This window comes from Pangasianodon hypophthalmus, chromosome 4, assembly GCF_027358585.1.
Source record: "Pangasianodon hypophthalmus isolate fPanHyp1 chromosome 4, fPanHyp1.pri, whole genome shotgun sequence".
NCBI lineage: Eukaryota > Metazoa > Chordata > Actinopteri > Siluriformes > Pangasiidae > Pangasianodon > Pangasianodon hypophthalmus.
In genome coordinates this window covers 9902406-9920092 of record NC_069713.1, presented here as the reverse complement: position 1 = coordinate 9920092, position 17687 = coordinate 9902406, and the positions used below count along the sequence as shown (strand labels likewise).

Genomic DNA, 17687 nt, shown 5'->3' with positions numbered 1-17687 from the left:
TATCATGAAGAAGGAGGATTATCTAGAAATACTGAAGCAACACTCCAAAACATCATCCAGAAAGTTAAAACATGGCTGCAAATGAGTCTCCCAGCAGGACAATGATAATAAGCATACCTCCAAAATTGTAACAAAATGGCTTAAAGCCAACAAAGTGAAAGTATTGGAGTAGCCATCACAAAGCCCTGACCTGAATTCCATGAAAAGCTTGATGGCAAATTTAGTGAACTCACACTGCAAGCCACACAGTAAGCCATCCTAATAACATTACTGTCACCTGCTTAGACTTACTGATAACTTTGAAAGTCTCCCTTTCAGTACTTGGAAGATGCCTATATTAATTAACAGGAGAAACGACTCAGACACAAAGAACACAGATCACAGGAAATTAGGCCTGTTTAGTTAAATCTGCTTCTGGAGTAATACTGACTGACATTTTGCTTCGTAGTCTCACGTCAGTCATTTCAGATCTGGTTTAGTACATTAAAAAATCCCCATGCCTTCATATCTAGTAATGAATATTGTGATTAATTGACATTATTACTTGATGAGTTTACTCATTTGTTCCTCATCAAAATGTGACTTTCATTTTACATTAATAGCAGTTAAGACATGCCATACTATTGTGGCTTGGTTTCTACTGTAGTTGTTAAAGCTGTGTGTTAAAGGTTAAAGTTGTGTGGCTTTAACCAGTAAGAAACGAGGAAATGCTCTGTCATTCACATTCTTAGTAAAGCCGAAATTAAAACAGCCACACGTGTGACAGTATGAATGAGGTAAGTGGTGGTGATTGACATTTGTGATCACCAATCAGCGACGAGTGCTTCCTATTTTAGAGCTGGTTGGTTGCAGCCTATTATGCGAAGCATTGAGACTATGTTCAGGAGCAGTAAAAACATCGCCAGTATGTGCACTACAAGTGGAAGCGGGAGAAATGTCACTGGACATTCGGCGTAAACAATTGCTGGTAAATTATTGGATTAATCTAAAGGGACATAGAGAGGGTCATTCTACTAAGAGAATGTTGCAAGCTAGCTGGGAAAAGAAAAGGGCGCATAAGTTTAGTTTTGTATGGATGGGAGATGAGGCAGCTAGAGATTTGGGAGTGAGCGGAAAAGAGTTCTGCCCAACTGTTGTATGGCCAAACTTTCTAGTATGGAAGATTGAAACCATGGAAGTTGATTCTGAATTACATCAAATCAAAACAATAAACAATAGTGCAGACCTTGTAACTGAATTCTCCAGATATGTGAATGATAAATACAGAGATTATATTCAGATTTATACAGCTGGGTCGAAAGATCCTGAAACAGGAAGGACTGGATCAGCAATTTTTATAGTTAATCAAAGAGGTGAGGAAAGCAAACTAACCACGAATGATCTGAATGTGTATACCGTTGAGTTATATGCTATCATGATGGCATTAGAATGGATTAGAAAGGAGGGCAAAATAAGTAAAGTTTTAATTGGAAGTGTTTCATTGTCAGCGCTGTACAGCCTCAGGACAGGTATGTCCAATAGCCGTCAGGACCTGTTATATGCAATATTGGCAACATATACAAGAGTAAAGGAAAAATGCAATGAGATTCAACTGATCTGGACCCCAGCTCATATAGGCATTCTGGGCAATGAGAGAGTGGATAAATTAGCTAAACAAGCAATTAAAAAACAGAATATTGAAGTAAATATAAAGATGTCAAAATCTGAAGGGAAAAGTATAGTTTGGAAAGAAGCCATGGGGAAATGGCAATGTCAGTGGGACAGGGAAGCTAAAGGAAGACATTTGTATGCCATTCAAAATAAAGTTGGCAGTGAGGAACTGGGGAGGGGCTAGGAGAGAAGAAATAGTGATGACAAGATTAAGAATAGGACATAGTAAGTTAAATAGTACATTACACATTATAGGGAAGCATCCCACAGGTTTTTGTGAGTATTGTCAGACATTAGAAACCATAGAACATATACTTTTAAGTTGCAGAAGATATGAAGAACAGAGGAGAAATATGATGGAAGAATTAAGAAGAGATGGGTTGGCAGGGGCAGGTATAAAAGATATTCTGCAAAGTGGTGTGATTAGAAAAGGCAGGAAAAGTATATGTAATTTCTTAATTAGTACGGGTTTGATGAGGAGAATATGATCGCGGAAAACATGATCGCGGAAAACAAGCTGAAGGAAATAAACTGGAGTAACATCGCAGGAGAATGATCCAGAAGATGGCGGTAATGCAACTCTCTTGGATGCAAGCTGCCGTTAAACCTCAAAGAAGAAGAAGGAAGAAGCCTATTATGCGTCACGTCCGGATCCTCCCCTTTCTGTTTATTGAAGGTGGTTTCAGGTATGTGCTCTTAGCATGTAGCATCTCGCTAACCTTTTAATTACTGTTCGTGGGGCATTAACGATTCGTTTGTTGCATCCTAGCTTGTCGTTTCATCTGTGTGCGTGTCTCCTTCTGTTGCTTCAGTAGTAGAGTTGATGACTGCCCTCCTTTCAGGTATGTGAGTTAAAGCTGTTTTGTAGCAAACAGATCTAGCTTCGCTTGGGGCTTGACAATTTGGCGGCTGGTTTGAGTAATGTGCAGTTCCCTGTACTTCAGTTTAGCAGTGGGTTATATGAAGGCTGTGTATCCTGGCCTGTGAACGGATCATAAAGCACATTTGTCCTCGTTGGTAAATGTCTTGCATGTGGCTACGAGTGGGGAATTTTAGTGGGTGATTATTAGTAACACTGTTTTGTGTTTTGTTATTCGTATTTGCTGCAGGATTCTCCCTTTCGTTTTGGGTGATTATTGTTGCAGCTCTGTCGTTTTTCTGCTGCCGCGCTGCAAGAACGCTGTTACCTCGCAACTAATAAAAGGGGATTGCTGCTGCTGTCTGGTTTCTTTTGATTTCTAGTTTATTTTATTTATTTTTATCTCGGGGTGGAGGATCGTCCGTTTGATTATCGGAGCTGGCGTACAGACTACGCGGTCGCTCCCTATGAGTCCTGTCTTCCGTGTAGTTGAGCTGAGTTTCTTCTTTGAGTTTTCTTTTTCTTCCTTTTTTTTGAATTTTTGTATGTTGTTTGTGCTGTACTGTGGTTATTTTTTTTGTACCCATTATTATTGTTTTTTGATGGAACTGTGACTCCATTTGATTTTCATTTACTTCTGTTTATAAGAATTATCTATTTTGTTTTTGATTTTCTTTCAGGAGCTGGGGTCCCATGGGTGAAGGATCTTTGGTGGTGGTGCTGCTTCAACGTTTGCCATTGGACACTTTTTGAAGTGTTTGGGTGTGTGATCTGAGTGCACGGTTGGGGTGTGTGGAAGTGTGCTTTTGGATAATTATTGCTGCTGATCACTCCTGTGTGTAACCTCAGCCCCGTGGGATAGTGTATTTTTGTTTATTGAACTGCTATTGGAGAGAGAGAGCTGCCAGGAGTGGTCTACACACATGCGTAGGAAAGTGCCCAAAATTTAATGGTAGGTCTAGTGTTACGATTGATGAGTGGGTAGAAGAGGCTCAGGCCTGCATGCAGCTTCACTATCTCTCGACTATTGATCAGGCATTTTTTTTGTTTGATCATTTGGAGTGAGAGGCCAGGGAGGAAATTCAATATCGGGCAAAAGACGAGAGGGAGGATCCAAACAAAATTATTCAGGCATTGCGTGAATTGTATGGTTGCACGAGTTCGTATGTAGCTCTTCAAGAGTCTTTCTTTTCCCGGAAACAACAGGATGGGGAGACCTTGTTGGAGTTCTCCCTGGCCCTGTTGAATCTCCTGGAAAAAGTGAAATGTCAATCACCCCATGGTATGCCTAATGCGGATATTTTACTGTGAGATCAATTTGTTGAACATGCTAGTGATGGTGCTCTTCGATGTGAATTGAAACAGTTAGTCTGTCGCCAACCCACTGCTATGTTGTTGAACGTTTGCAGCGAAGCTATGCGCTGGGAGCGCAAGGGAATGCCTGGGGGGGGGGGGCCCGGTCGAAGCCAATCCGTTCCTTCTGCTTATGGTATTCAGTATGGGGTACAGGGACATCAGCACACAGGGAGTAGTAGTATCTCAGCGACTTCTGAATTGAGCGAATTGCGAGAAATGCTGAAAAAGCAGCAACAACAATTGAATCAATTGACTCAGTGTGGCTCAAATTCAAAATCCTCAGCCACGTTTGCAATCATCCCGGCCTAGTCAGATTATTTGCAGAAGGTGTCAGCAGCCTGGTCATTTTGCCAGGGATTGTGATGGGGAGCGGAGACCTTCTCGTTTTCCATCAGCGCGTGCAGATTCAGCTTTAACAAGGGGTGTGCAGTCACAGTCCAGGCAACCGTCGGAAAACTAGTTCCCGCCAAGCTGCAGGGCCATGGCTTGGTTGGGGAACAAAACAGGCTCGGGTGTTCTAATTGATGCAGATTTTATGTCTCGTTTGATGTCAACGTGTCCGCAACTTGACGTGTGTATGGGTGGGGTCAATGTACCTTGCCTGGTGGACACTGGTTCTATGGTGTCCACCATTACGGAGAGCTGTTTCTTGAGCTCTTTGGCCAGCATGGCACGAGTCTGTTTGATTTACCTGTTGAGTCACAGGCCCCTATTCCTGTTTTCCAGGCCTTACAACATTGCCATCACATTGAAGTCCAGCCAGTCTCGGATCGGGGGGGTCAAGTCAAAGTGCGCGGACGCCGGGCGTGTCACATAATGGGGGCACCATGAAATTGGTTGCCATAACGTGCTCTGCACAGTACTCTAGTGGTACAGTACTGTTTGAGCCACTAGATTCTGGTCTTCCAGCAGGTTTGTTGGCATCTCCTTCTCTAGTACAGGTGGACCGTGGTACAGCCTATGTGCCTGTGGTTAATGTGGGCACCATAGATGTAGTGATGTATGCTAGCACGGTCGTAGGCACTGTCAACCATGTTTATGTGGTTAGCTTACCCCCAGAGGTCACTGAAGTTCAGGTGGTTTCGGCTAGGGTGAGTACACAAGTTATGGAGGCTTCCCTGTCTGTACAAGAACAGATCAGGGCGATTGATTTGTCTGTGTTGTCATTGGAAGAACAAGGTAAGGTGAGGGCGCTACTGGATAAGTATTCGCCTGTGTTTTCTATACACGATGGGGATTTGGGATGCACTAGTCTCATTTCCCATGACATCCCCTTGCTAGATGAGGTCCCTGTGCGGCAGCGGTATAGGCGCATTCCTCCTTCTGAGTATGAGGTAGTGAAGGCACACATTAACCAACTGCTTGAGGCCCAGGTAATTAGAGAGAGCTGCAGCCCTTACGCGTCGCCCATCGTCCTGGTCAAAAAGAAGGACGGTAGCCTACGCATGTGTGTAGACTACCGTCATTTAAATTCTAAGACCAGGAAGGATGCCTTCCCTCTACCCCGTATTGAGGAGATACTGGACTCGCTGGCAGGGGCACGGTGGTTTTCTACCATGGACCTTGCCAGCAGGTACAATCAGGTCCCTGTTAGCGAGGCAGATAGACTGAAGACTGCTTTTTGTACTCCGTTCGGTCTCTTTGAATGGAACGGGATGCCGTTTGGGTTTTTTAATACCTTCCAACGATTAATGGAACGGTTGTTTGGGGACCAACAGTGCCAGTCTCTTCTCTTGTACCTGGATGACATTGTTGTTTTCCTCTTCTGTTGACCAACATCTAGCTCGGATGGAGGTAGTCTTAAGCCGGTTACTCAGGGAAGGTTTGAAGGCCAAGTTGTCCAAGTGTGCCTTCTTTAAACGTGAAGTGCAGTACTTGGGTCATGTGATCTCACCCACTAAAATCAATTTTAGTGGGTGATTATTAGTAACAGTGTTTTGTGTTTTGTTATTCGTATTTGCTGCAGGATTCTCCCTTTCGTTTTGGGTGATTAGTGTTGCAGCTCTGTCGTTTTTCTGCTGTCTGGTTTCTTTTGATTTCTAGTTTATTTTATTTATTTATTTTTATCTCAGGGTGGAGGATCGTCCGTTTGATTATCGGAGCTGGCGTACAGACTACGCGGTCGCTCCCTATGAGTCCTGTCTTCCTCGTAGTTGAGCTGAGTTTCTTCTTTGGGTTTTCTTTTTCTTCCTTTTTTTTGAATTTTTGTATGTTGTTTGTGCTGTATTGTGGTTATTTTTTTTGTACCCATTATTATTGTTTTTTGATGGAACTGTGACTCCATTTGATTTTCATTTACTTCTGTTTATAAGAATTATCTATTTTGTTTTTGATTTTCTTTCAGGAGCTGGGGTCCCATGGGTGAAGGATCTTTGGTGGTGGTGCTGCTTCAACGTTTGCCGTTGGACACTTTTTGAAGTGTTTGGGTGTGTGATCTGAGTGCACGGTGGGGTGTGTGGAAGTGTGCTTTTGGATAATTATTGCTGCTGATCACTCCTGTGTGTAACCTCAGCCCCGTGGGATAGTGTATTTTTGTTTATTGAACTGCTATTGGAGAGAGAGAGCTGCCAGGAGTGGCATGTTACCATTGAGGCTATTTTAAGTATTTTTCTACCTTGTTGAATTCATTGTGAATAAACTTTGTATTTTTATACGATACCTACGTTTCTTGCCTACCCTTTTATAAGAGAAGTGAACCTGTGTGACCTAATAATAAACTTTGGGGTTTATTTCTATTTCCTGGGTGAAAATCCCCCAGGTGGCGTAGTCGAATTTTCTACAAGTAGATGAACTTGGGCTTGTGTGTTAAAACCTGTACGGCACCCTCGCCACACATGCATGTTCCCACTACTGCTGGTTTCTGTGGCATGTGCCATGGTTTTCAGCACAAACACTATCAGCACTCAATGAGATGAGCTAATAATGAAAGATGAACATAATGTTAGATGTCACTGCAGCCTCTACAGCATCGTATCTTAACTTACGACACATTATTTTGCGCCACAAAAAATCTAAACACAGAGAGCTCAGAATGGAAATAGCTTGAAATGTGTCCATACCATCCACAGGCAGTGAGTAGAATTAATCAGAAACTGAAGCCTAATAACATAAAAGCTTTAAGTACAGTGCTGTGTTCACCTAAACTGGATATTTTACTTGCGAGTCTACTGAAAATTGTTAACAGTTATCAAGACACAAATCAGAGGAAGAGTCCTGAGACTCAGTGGAGGTTCGGTGATATGATTTAGCCCATGATTTGTTTGTCTTTTTATACCCTGATGATTCTCACCTTGCTTGAAATCTTGTTGAGTTTATTAGTGCAGTAGTGAGTCTTAATCCCATGTTCCTGTGTAAATCTGTTTTTTGGATTATGGATCTGCTTACTTTAATGTTGCCTTCCTTTACTTTGGAAGTGAAGGACCTCTGCTTGTAATTATGATGAAGTTTATTGGTTTGCACTTAATAAAGATCACACTGAGTTTATTCACTTGTGTCCTGTCTCATCAGAAACAGACATAACAAACACAGACAGCAACATTCAGACCATCAGACCATGTGTGAATGAAACAATATATTTGCTCCCTTAGAAAAAGTTTAAAATTCATGTGTCTCATTTCGGGCCTTTTACTAACAGCTCTAACAGTAAAACTGATGATCTGCTTAAACCTTAGGCTAAAAAAAAACATAACAGCACACCAAGATGCTTACATGCTGATCAGTTGCTGTTATTAGTGTCAGCAACACCAAGACTTTTTCGCCTCATATACAGAACAGAACATCTCTCTCTGCCTCTGTACTTCCTCTTTCAACACTTATTGTTTTTAGACTTTGTATTTGGAGAGATATTTGGAGAGATACTTTTTCTACACCATTGCTAAACTGCACATAATGCACATTATGAGTGGTAAAAATATTGTGTTCAGGGTGAAAATGTGTGAATCCTCTCTCTCTCTCTCTCTCTCACTGAAGTGTGATTGGTGTTTAAGAACACAGGAAGTGTCGAGGCTTTAATACAGACACTTCACAGTCAGTCGGTTAGTCATCAGTAGGACAGGACGGAGATCCGTCCACTCTGTGTGATGCTCTGTGAGTAAATGTTCTCTGTGTGTCTTCATTACAGTGGTTGGTGGTGAAGTAAGTTTTGAATTATCAGGCTGAGAGTCCTGTCATCACGTTCTGTATGATTATTTCATTAGTCTGTAGCTAAGGGTTGATACTAAATTTAGCATGAACAGTGCATTCTGCTATTTTGTGGTGTTTTTTTACATTCGACAATCTATTTTATGAGTAAAACCTTAAATAGTCATTAAACACTGTTTTCACACTGCAAAAAATAACCGTGTAAATATAAGAAACAAATGCATGATTTAAGAAGATACAGACTAGAAACAAGTCAAATTATCTGCCAGTGCAGTAAGATAATTACACTTGGTAAGATTTCTTGAAATAAGAAAACATATCTAGCCTTTAGAAAAGAACAAAATGTCTTAAAATAAGCATTAAAACACTTATTCCAAGCTGTGCATTTAGTCTACTTAACTTAAAACTAGCTTTTTAATTAATTTTTAAAGTTTGCTTATCTTAACTTGTGTGAAAATATCTTAAAACCAGAGCTACTAAACAAGATAATTCCTCTTAATTTAAGAATTGTCATCATTATATATTCTGACTTAAAGTGAGACAAAGCATTTAAACTTAAAACAAGACTATTAAAATCAAGATCACGCATACATATCGTCAACAATTATTTATTCAAATGAAGACTCTTGTAACATACAGTAGTTATGATGCAAAAACAATCATTACTTGCTGCTTCTCAAAAATACTTCAACTTATTGCAACAAAACATTGAATGTTTTTGACATTACTGAACACTGAAAGATATTCAACATGAGAAACTGAAAGAAACTACAGAACAACTTAGTAAAAAGCCATTAAATACTTCGTATAAAGAACAGAGTCCCCCCCCCCCCCCCCCCCCCCCAAAAAACAAAAAAAACAAAACAAAAAAACAAGAAAAAAACCACACATCATAAACATTTACTTTTTTCTTAAATTCCTTGAACACAGAACATCAGTCCCTCCAACTCCTCCAGATGTTTGCCAGAGGGTTGCCACACACTTAGAGTATGTAAGATGAAGGGTGTAGTAGTAAGCCATCAGATACAGCAGGCCTTCACTGAAGTCTTCCTTGGCAAATGTGGTGAAGGGAGTAGTTCCAATAGCGATAAGACAGTTGGAACCATCAAACAGCAAAACAGGGCTGGAGAGAGATCTCGTCTGAAGGTAGATTGTGGGATCTTCTGTTTGCTGAAATAAAAGATAAAAAATATGAACATTTTCTTCAGGGTACAACAGAAAATCAAACATATAAAAGCCATTGCATACTACCAAACAAAAAGAGTTGGATGTGACAAAATGTGAACAAACTCTCACCTGAAGGACATGTAGCAATGCCTCACTGGCATGTCCCAGCTTCTTAGGTGGTGCAGTCGGAGAAGGAAAGAGTGTGGGGAGTGCCCTGAATAGCGCTATGGTATATTCCACTACAACAGAACAACAAACTTTTACTTCACAATTATTCTTCCTACAGAAGATAATTATCAGGTAGATCCTGAGATTAGAAAATTCTTATTTTGTTACCATGGAAAGTAGAGCAGCACAATTCTGTATGAATCGAGACTAACACCAGGGTTCCCACACCTTGGTTAACTTCAATTTCAAGGACCTATCAAGGACTATCCAGGTCCAATACCCAATACACATTTCAAGTGAGAGCAAGGTTACATCGTGTTACCTTGTTAAGATACATTGTTACAGTTTATGTGTCAAACAACTATGCAAAAAAACATTTTTTTGCATTTATTTTTGGCCATATGACAGATCTGATATTCTATTTGTCGTATTTCTGTTTTGCATAAAACTGAAGAATGTTCGGTATATCCTATATTGTATTCTAAAAATTCTGATATTAACTTTTGCATGGATTTTATTGAAAGGAGCTTAGGATCATGTAACCAGAAGTTTTAAGACATATGAATATGCTTTTAAGTTTTTCTCACCTCATGGGTTTACATTATCTTAACAAGCAAAGCAATTCAACATTACATTAAATAAAATATTTGGGCAACAGATTATCACAAATGTTTTGTTTATTGAACACAAGATACAGTCATTGACTGAACATATTTGGGTTCGGTGTAAGCACTGAAAACATCATAGTCCTCCCTATTAGAAGAGAGTTTTTTGCACAACAAGTGTTTGAAATGCGGAGCCAAACCATGCGTGCAAATGTACGTGGACTTTGTTGCTCCACAGGCAAAAGTCTTCGCAACTGCACTGTTGGAAAAAATTGCAGAAAATAGCACACCTACAAGTAAAGAAAAAAGAAAGATTGAAATCAAACACATTTCACAAAGTACAGCCACCACAAAGTCAGATTTCGGCACCTCCTTTGACTGAAATCATTTTGAAGCACATAAAATCATACAAATACAAATCTCTGCATACAAATCTGACTGCATTAAATCAAACTTTGGCATTTGGTACTTTGCTGCACTTAACCTTGGAATCTCAAAATGATGTCATAGGTGAAAGTTCAAATCATTTCATTTACCTGTCCCTTCACTGGAATTGAAAGAGTAGTGAGACTCCATCATGTTCAAACACCACAGGACCTGAGCTTTTAATGTGTCCTCTCTGTGATTATTGACTGTTTGGAGGATGTGGCAATGGTGGTAGCCGTTGCAGGTCTACATGGTGTAGGAGTTGATGTCACCAACCTTTCCACAAAGTTGACTAAAGTGGGTGCTGTAAGAAATAGACATATTGTAAGAAATAACACTGACTTATTATAAGAACAACTGCTGTATGACATCTAAATATAACACAGCTTGGGCACAAGGACTTAAATACCACCTTTAAAAACACTCCATCCAGACCCATTTAACAGCTGATACAACTATTTCCTGTGGTGGTAAATAGTCAGGTATATCTATTTATTTATATATGCATCATAAACCAATTAGCTTATAGCCTACATATGTTAACACAATATTTGATTTACAATGGGTGACATACAATATCTTGGTAAGCCTACTGATACCACTGATAGGGCTGCAACAAATGATTATTTTGATAATCGATTAATCTAACGATTATTACAACAATTGACTAATCGACTAATTGTATTTCACCAATTAATCAGTAGGCTTTGTTCTATTACTCAGTTTTTACAATTGGATAAATATATGGAGTTACACATATTCTAACTAATAAATTAGGTAATCACTCCAGCTTTTGTAAATGTCAAACAATGATATTACCATTGTACAATTACTATTATTTTTTTTACAATACAAAAAAATATATATATTTGGCACACAAAATGAGATGACAGACAGACATCACATCTCCTTTTGTCACACATATGGATATGGACCAAAATAAAGGTAAGTGATGAGACATTTTATTCTTGGATAAATTATTTAATCACATTAGCTCCCTTAAAAAAACATTATAATGCTATAATAATCAAAACAGTCCTGAGCAAGATTAAGCTTTAATCTGTGCAAACCAGACTATCACTTTAATGTAATGATTTATTTATTTTTGCATTCACTAATAAAAAGATTTTATCATTAGCTAGCTCCACACTGGAGAGCTGCTTAATAACAGAAAATCAAGTTGTAATTCTAACTGAAAGTGACACTGACACTGTTTTTTCATATTTAATACTGTAAAGCTGCTTGCTTTAAATCAGTGGTTCTCAAACTTTTTATACCAAGTACCACCTCAGAAACTATTTGGCACTCCAAGTACCACCATAATGACCAACATTAAAATACAGTAGTGTAGTAGGCCTAACTATTCAGCTACAGCTCTGCACAGTTAAAAAAACGAGGCAGTTTTATTCCTAATAAGAATATTTATTGTTGTCAGCCACTTTAACATTGTAAATACACAGTTTGAACATTATAACTGCACTGTGCTTACACACAGGTGAATAAAATCTTAAATAATGATTAAATTAAAATGTGTTGTACCTAAAAGTTAAATAAAAACTGTACTGTACTTAAATGTAAAAATATATATATATATATATATATATATATATATATATATATACACACACTCAAATAAAGATGAAATTAAAATGTATTGTGTTTTAACATTAATTTATATTTAATTTAGTGATTCCTCTGCACACCACTAGAGGGCGCCTGAGTACCACTACTGGCACTACCACACTTTGAGAATCACTTCTTTAAATCAATCTGTTGTATAAAGCGCTATATAAATGAACGTGGCGTGACTGGAGTGCCGATTGCAGAGCTGGTGCAAATTTATTCACATTGCCAACAACTCAACAGCCTTCGAAATCAACATTTCTATGTCAGATGCAGGCTATGGTAGGACTTACCTGCTTCCGATTTCCGCAGTGCCGTCTTGTGTGTAGATCCAGCTGCATGACTTGAAAGAGCCGCTTCTCCCATCCTATGCACTTTGAGAGATTTACAACAGGCTCTGCACCTGGCCAAGTGATGGTCCTTTGGATCTCTGGCAAGCCATTCTTTGTAATCTTCTGTATCTATGTATGTTTATTTTCAAAAACTTTCCAGGGCCTTGAATTTTTTTTTTTCAGATTCACAAACTTTCAAGGACCTGTGGGAACCCTGTTCTGACTGCTAGCACTGAAAATCCAGGCATGTAATATTTGATAAAGCAACCAATAATCAGGTAACATTTATGCCAAGCATTCTGTAGAGGTCTTCTTGCAGGTTAATAAAGGTTGCAAAGCATTGTACATTAACAATTTAACATAAAAAGATGAGCCTGTAGCACAAATTAGAAAATGACACTGAAGTGAATAGAACATGCATTAACTGACAAGTCTCTGAACATGAACGCAGGCTTGCAGCGATTTTAGTGCAGGGGTCAACAACGAGCCTATATTCTGAATTTGTTATTCAGTTTTACAATGAGCTGATTCTCAAAATTTGTACTGTCCAGCCTTGCGCGTTTAGGTGTAAACAGCTGCCCAGCACAACTAAAAAGGCACTCACATGCTGCAGAGGCAGGCAAGGGTGTGTTCAGTTTGAGGCTTAGCTTTTTCACCAAAGGAAACGAGTGAAGCAGTCCCATCTCTTCTGAGGCACAAGCCAAGTATCCATCCAATTCAGATGCAGTTGGGGATGGAACAGTCTTAATGGAAGAAAAGAAGTCATCCTCGTCAGAGGCGTCATGTTGTGATTCGTTTTGCTGGGTGCCCTTAATGGCATCAAGATAATGCAGGATGTAATCCATACCTACCATACACACAAACATTAATAATAATTGTGGATAATGCTGACAGACAAACTATGGCATGTTTACTAGTGTGTTATGGACCAACTATTGGGGTTGTCATGGATAGTTTAGAAATTAAATAAAACCGTTCACTTGCTACATAAGCCCTGCTGCATTTACTCCCCTATAACTCAATACCCTTGTCTTTTCTAACACTGTTTCACAGTCTGACTGTGCTACAGTAGGCAAGTAAATAAATATTGAACCAATAGCTTAACTCCACACAAACCCATACACAGTAGTGGACAAGTTACAAGTGGGATAAGCAAAATGTACCCATGACTCCTGACAAAATATTAGGAACATCTTACCTGCTTTTATGATGTGGGCCTTGTCTGTCCATGACATTTTGAATTTTGGAAGAAGAATTGCAGCACTGACGAGCTCCGGATCTTCCATAAACTCCCCAAAGCGCTTTTGTAGAGCCTGCTGCAGAGCACGAATAAGGGGAAGACATACCTTGACTGAAGCCTCCATCTTCTCCATCTTTCTGAACTTGGATTCAAGAAGGTAGATGGTGGGAAGCAGCCACCCCATCTGAGTGTTGGTTTCAGACTCAAGGATGTTCAAGGCCATGGATACAGGCTTCATCACAGTGCAGTATTCAGAGAAGCAAGAAACAAACACCTTAAGTACTCCAATTAGAACAATGTGAGATTGAGCAAACAGACTGACATTTTCATTTTGAATGCTGCACATACATTCTGAAGGGATGCTTCTCCCTGCTCCTTTAGGATCCGCATTACCCTCTCTGCAGCACTGTACACCGAATTCCATCTTGTGTGGTTGGGCTGAATGAACTGCAGCTTACATTCTTCTTGGACAATCTCTGCATTGATGGCAGACCGGCTGGTTTTATTGTATAATGCCTGGCATTTTGCAAACGTTGAACGGGTAAGCTTCTTATATACCTCACTGCTGTCCTCTGCCTTGGAAGCATCCACAGTAGCCACCAAATTAAGATGATGACACGCGCAACGCTGATGCTCGGGTAGATGATACTCCAACCCACTGTTAGTGTTTAAAATAGAACAGGTGTCCTGAACCTCAACTCCTTCTGCATCTTCCTCACTCTCCAGTGTCACTGCCTCAGCAGAGTCAGCACCAGTCAACTCTTGCTGACTCTGTTCACCATACACCTTAAATGCTTTAATTAAATTTGATCCACTATCAGTTGTTGTTGTTCTGACTATTTTTCCTGAGATGCCATATTCCGAGTGGATGTCATCCAGGATCCCTGTGTAACGCGGCAGGTGCCTTCTCAGGCAGATCCACGGCCACCTGCACGGGCTTTTATAACGAGGTGATCTCAAGAAGGTAATCAGTGTAAACGTGCAGCACCTGGCCGCGCCTCTTTATAAGCCCTCTGATTGCCTCACTCCGCGTGCAGATATAGATCTGTGCCAGGTAACAGAGCAGCGCCACGCTACTCTGATCGGTGATTTTGATATGTAAAAAAAGAAGAAAAGAAATAAAATAAAATATTTAGGTTTAGAAAGAAAAGGAAAGGGAGAGAAATTATTGAGGGAAAGAAAGAAAAGGGAGCTCAGGATTAAAGAGGAAGTAGGCACAAAACTAAAGAGGAGGACAGACTGAGAGTCCTCACTCCCAGATAAAGATTCAGCCATCTTAAGTTAGAGATTTTTGTCTCATTTGGTGCCTTTAAGTTCGGCCAGAAGGAGGGCCAGTTTTGAGTTGTTTTTCCGCCGCACTGCAGCGCTTTTGAGTTCAGCCGTTGGATCTGAGCTTCCCGATCCAGTTTCACAAGCACTGCAACACTCACAAATCCCATACAATAGAATTAGCTCAGTTACAGCTTGGGGTTCACAAACTCTCCGGTTCGTGTCCCGCTTTAGGCGGCCGCATTTTAGGCGGAGTCTTTTGATCCGTCTCCGCACTTGGCTCCTTTCATACCATATATATTGTCCTCCCGGACAAGCAGGGCCGGCGCGACACTTTTGAACATCTTATCGCCTAGCCACATAACACCCTGCAAGCAAATCAAATGTATGGATCCTTTCAAGCGTCTAAAGGCAATCGAAGCAGACCTTCTTTCCAGTGTAGATTCATCGATCCAGTGTGCGGTTACACCGATGTAACTCCGTTGTCGAGCTGTCCAACAATCAGTAGTGGTATCTATATAGCTGACTTTTGCCATCTCAGCAATGTTTTTTTTTACCTTTGCGGCTGCTTCCTCGATTCTCAACTTCACAGTTGGTCTGGACATAACTGTACAGCTAGGTTGCATTGTATGGATTAGATTTTTGAATGTTGGAAGTTCAACTATGGTAAAGGGCTGAAGGCTTTCCCAGACAAACTCAACTACAAGCCTGTCAATTGTGGACTGAGTAACCTGCCTGCATGACATGGAGTAGTCTTTAATCTTCATCTGTTTCACAGCTGAATCACACCTCTGTTCTTCTGAGTTTTTTCTTTTCAAGACACATTCTTTGTACTGCTTTAATTTCGATGGATGTTTTCTCTGTAAAAAGAATACACTTCAAAATTGAGTAACTCACATTTGTAACCACTGATAACTTTTGCTTGCATCATTTAAAAAACAAACATGATTTAAATATAAAACTATAAAATATAAATGTTACTTGCTATTCATGGACTACAATTTTAAATCCCCATGTGAGAACACATTACATTAATATATGCACCGATAATAAGCCGACAGAAAGCAGGTTAATGTGTTTATATGCTGAGCGAAACCTGTGTAAGAGGCAAAAATACAGCTGTGACGAGAGGTTAACGATAGGTGCACTTTGAATCCTGGCTAACAAGCTAAGAGTGTCCAGCAGTTTTTGTGCTATTTTTTGGTTACCAAACGTTCAGTGCATCCCTAATTCACACTGGCTCATAAAACCTCTACATGAACACACTTTCCCAGAAAGATTGCGCATTTACGCCCCCGCACTATATTGGTTGTGACTTTTATTATAACATTTAACATATTTAAGGTATGATACTTAGCAGATATTCAAAACTTACCTCGATGTGTTTTTTCAAATTAGAGGAAGAACTCTTGAATGCCAATATTTCAACAGGTCTAGGCAGGCAAAGTTGACAGGACATAATGACACAATTGCCCTTCTTCGCCTTCACTGCAAAAAGCTGCTTCAGGTGTGGCCAAGGATGCTGAAGTGCTGTATTTGAGCTGTTGCATGTTGAAGCATCCACCACACTTCCTCCCTCCTCCATGATTAAACTAAATTGGCGCCAGGTGTCTTGAAGTCTGTCTGATGCAAGTTTTCTATGTGTGATTTGATTCGACGGGAATCACGGGACTGATTATTCTCCTTAGCCAATCACCGTTGACGAAAAAATAAACATATAAAGTAGCGACGGCAGGTTGAGGGAAAGTAGCGCAGTAAAAGTACTGATACAGCGCTAAAAATGTACTCAAGTAAAAGTACACTGTTTTAAAACTACCTAATAAAGTACAATTCCTGAGAATAACTACTCAGTTACAGTAACGAGAGTATTTGTAATTCGTTACTTTACACCACTGAACGTCACTTATTTTCTGAAGAACAAATAAGAGGAAACTTTGTGTAATAATGTTAATTAATCAGAACATTCATTGCTAGATGTGAATGGTTATTTTTTAGATCTGAAATGATCTGAAATAACTGACGTGAGCTAATTTGCAGTTGTGTATGGTTTTCAGATAAGACTACTCAGTGAAGCAGGAAGGTGAGTGGTGGATATAAACTGGTTTGGGGAAGTGCACATCTTCAGGGTATACAGGTGAGATTATCCACAGCAGCAGGAGGCGAGTCATAATGCAGAAAGCCGAAGCAGCAGGAGGAGCAGAGCAATCGTAGAACATCAACAGCAGTCAGGCAGCTTCGAGGCTGAGAGGAGCCACAGCAGTAGATGTGAGTTAATCATATCGGGCAGCCGGAGTGCATTTACAGCTCTCCATAGAGAGAACAGATTATTAGGTAGGACAGGAGCATGAAGTGAAACTGAGAAGTTGGAATTTTGTTACTTTAAAGGTTTGTCTTAAACTGCCATCACTGCTGCTGAAAAAAAAAAAGCCTCAGTAATCATAGATTAGCGTCTGCACATCTGAGCTCGGCTGTGCTGTGTGTACCTACTGGTTCTACAAGGTACTGCAAGTAAAACACAACATAACTGCAATGAATGTGGCTTTACTGTGGTACTGAGCTTCACATATGAGCAGAGAGTTAGCATTATGTTTTTGTTTAACATACTGTATACTCAAAGTCAGGGTAAATGTGTCTAATGTTCTAAACTTTTTATTTATTACAGTATATGGTGACAAACTTGACTGGTGTATATCTGTGTGGAGCTGCTTCATTCACAATAATATTATATTCTCTTTTTCTTATTTCATTATTCATTACAAGTCATCTGGACCTCCCATAGAAGTTTTAAGTAGTGCATCTTTTAGCCTTTTAGCTTGAGAGTGTGAAACGATGGCTCAGCAGTGCAAAAACAT

At 39.9% G+C, this 17687-nt stretch overlaps 1 protein-coding gene and 1 long non-coding RNA gene across 5 annotated transcripts; one reads left to right on the top strand and one right to left on the bottom strand.

Moving 5' to 3' along the window:
* Window positions 1-2224: 2224 nt before the first annotated feature.
* On the top strand, window positions 2225-7348 carry LOC128318089 (uncharacterized). Its single transcript, XR_008301579.1, has 2 exons — window positions 2225-2492; window positions 5938-7348. It is a non-coding gene; the product is annotated as an uncharacterized LOC128318089 (long non-coding RNA).
* A 1550-nt stretch (window positions 7349-8898) lies between these two features.
* On the bottom strand, window positions 8899-16626 carry LOC113524717 (uncharacterized). Of its 4 annotated transcripts, none has more exons than XR_008301578.1 (6): window positions 16211-16626; window positions 13525-15695; window positions 12288-13173; window positions 10482-10675; window positions 9302-10235; window positions 8899-9175 (listed from the first exon to the last, which is right to left on the bottom strand). XR_008301578.1 is itself a non-coding variant. In XM_053233094.1 (2 exons), the coding sequence occupies exons 1-2, from the start codon at window positions 16418-16420 to the stop codon at window positions 15081-15083; spliced, it is 825 nt and encodes a 274-aa protein (XP_053089069.1). In that variant the 5' UTR covers window positions 16421-16626; the 3' UTR covers window positions 12040-15080. The 4 variants fall into 4 exon arrangements, 1 of the variants encoding a protein (XP_053089069.1); XR_008301577.1 differs by having other exon boundaries at window positions 12288-13798; window positions 13915-15695; XR_008301576.1 differs by having other exon boundaries at window positions 12288-15695.
* Between the last annotated feature and the right edge of the window lie 1061 nt (window positions 16627-17687).

What these genes read in the sequence shown, in the direction of transcription:
- LOC113524717 (XM_053233094.1), bottom strand. Translation starts at nt 16,420, where the DNA reads ATGGAGGAGGGAGGAAGTGTGGTGGATGCTTCAACATGCAACAGCTCA. An exon ending in ATTTGAAAAAACACATCGAG is followed by an intron (nt 15,696 to 16,210) that starts GTAAGTTTTGAA and finishes TTCTTTTTACAG; the next exon opens with AGAAAACATCCATCGAAATT.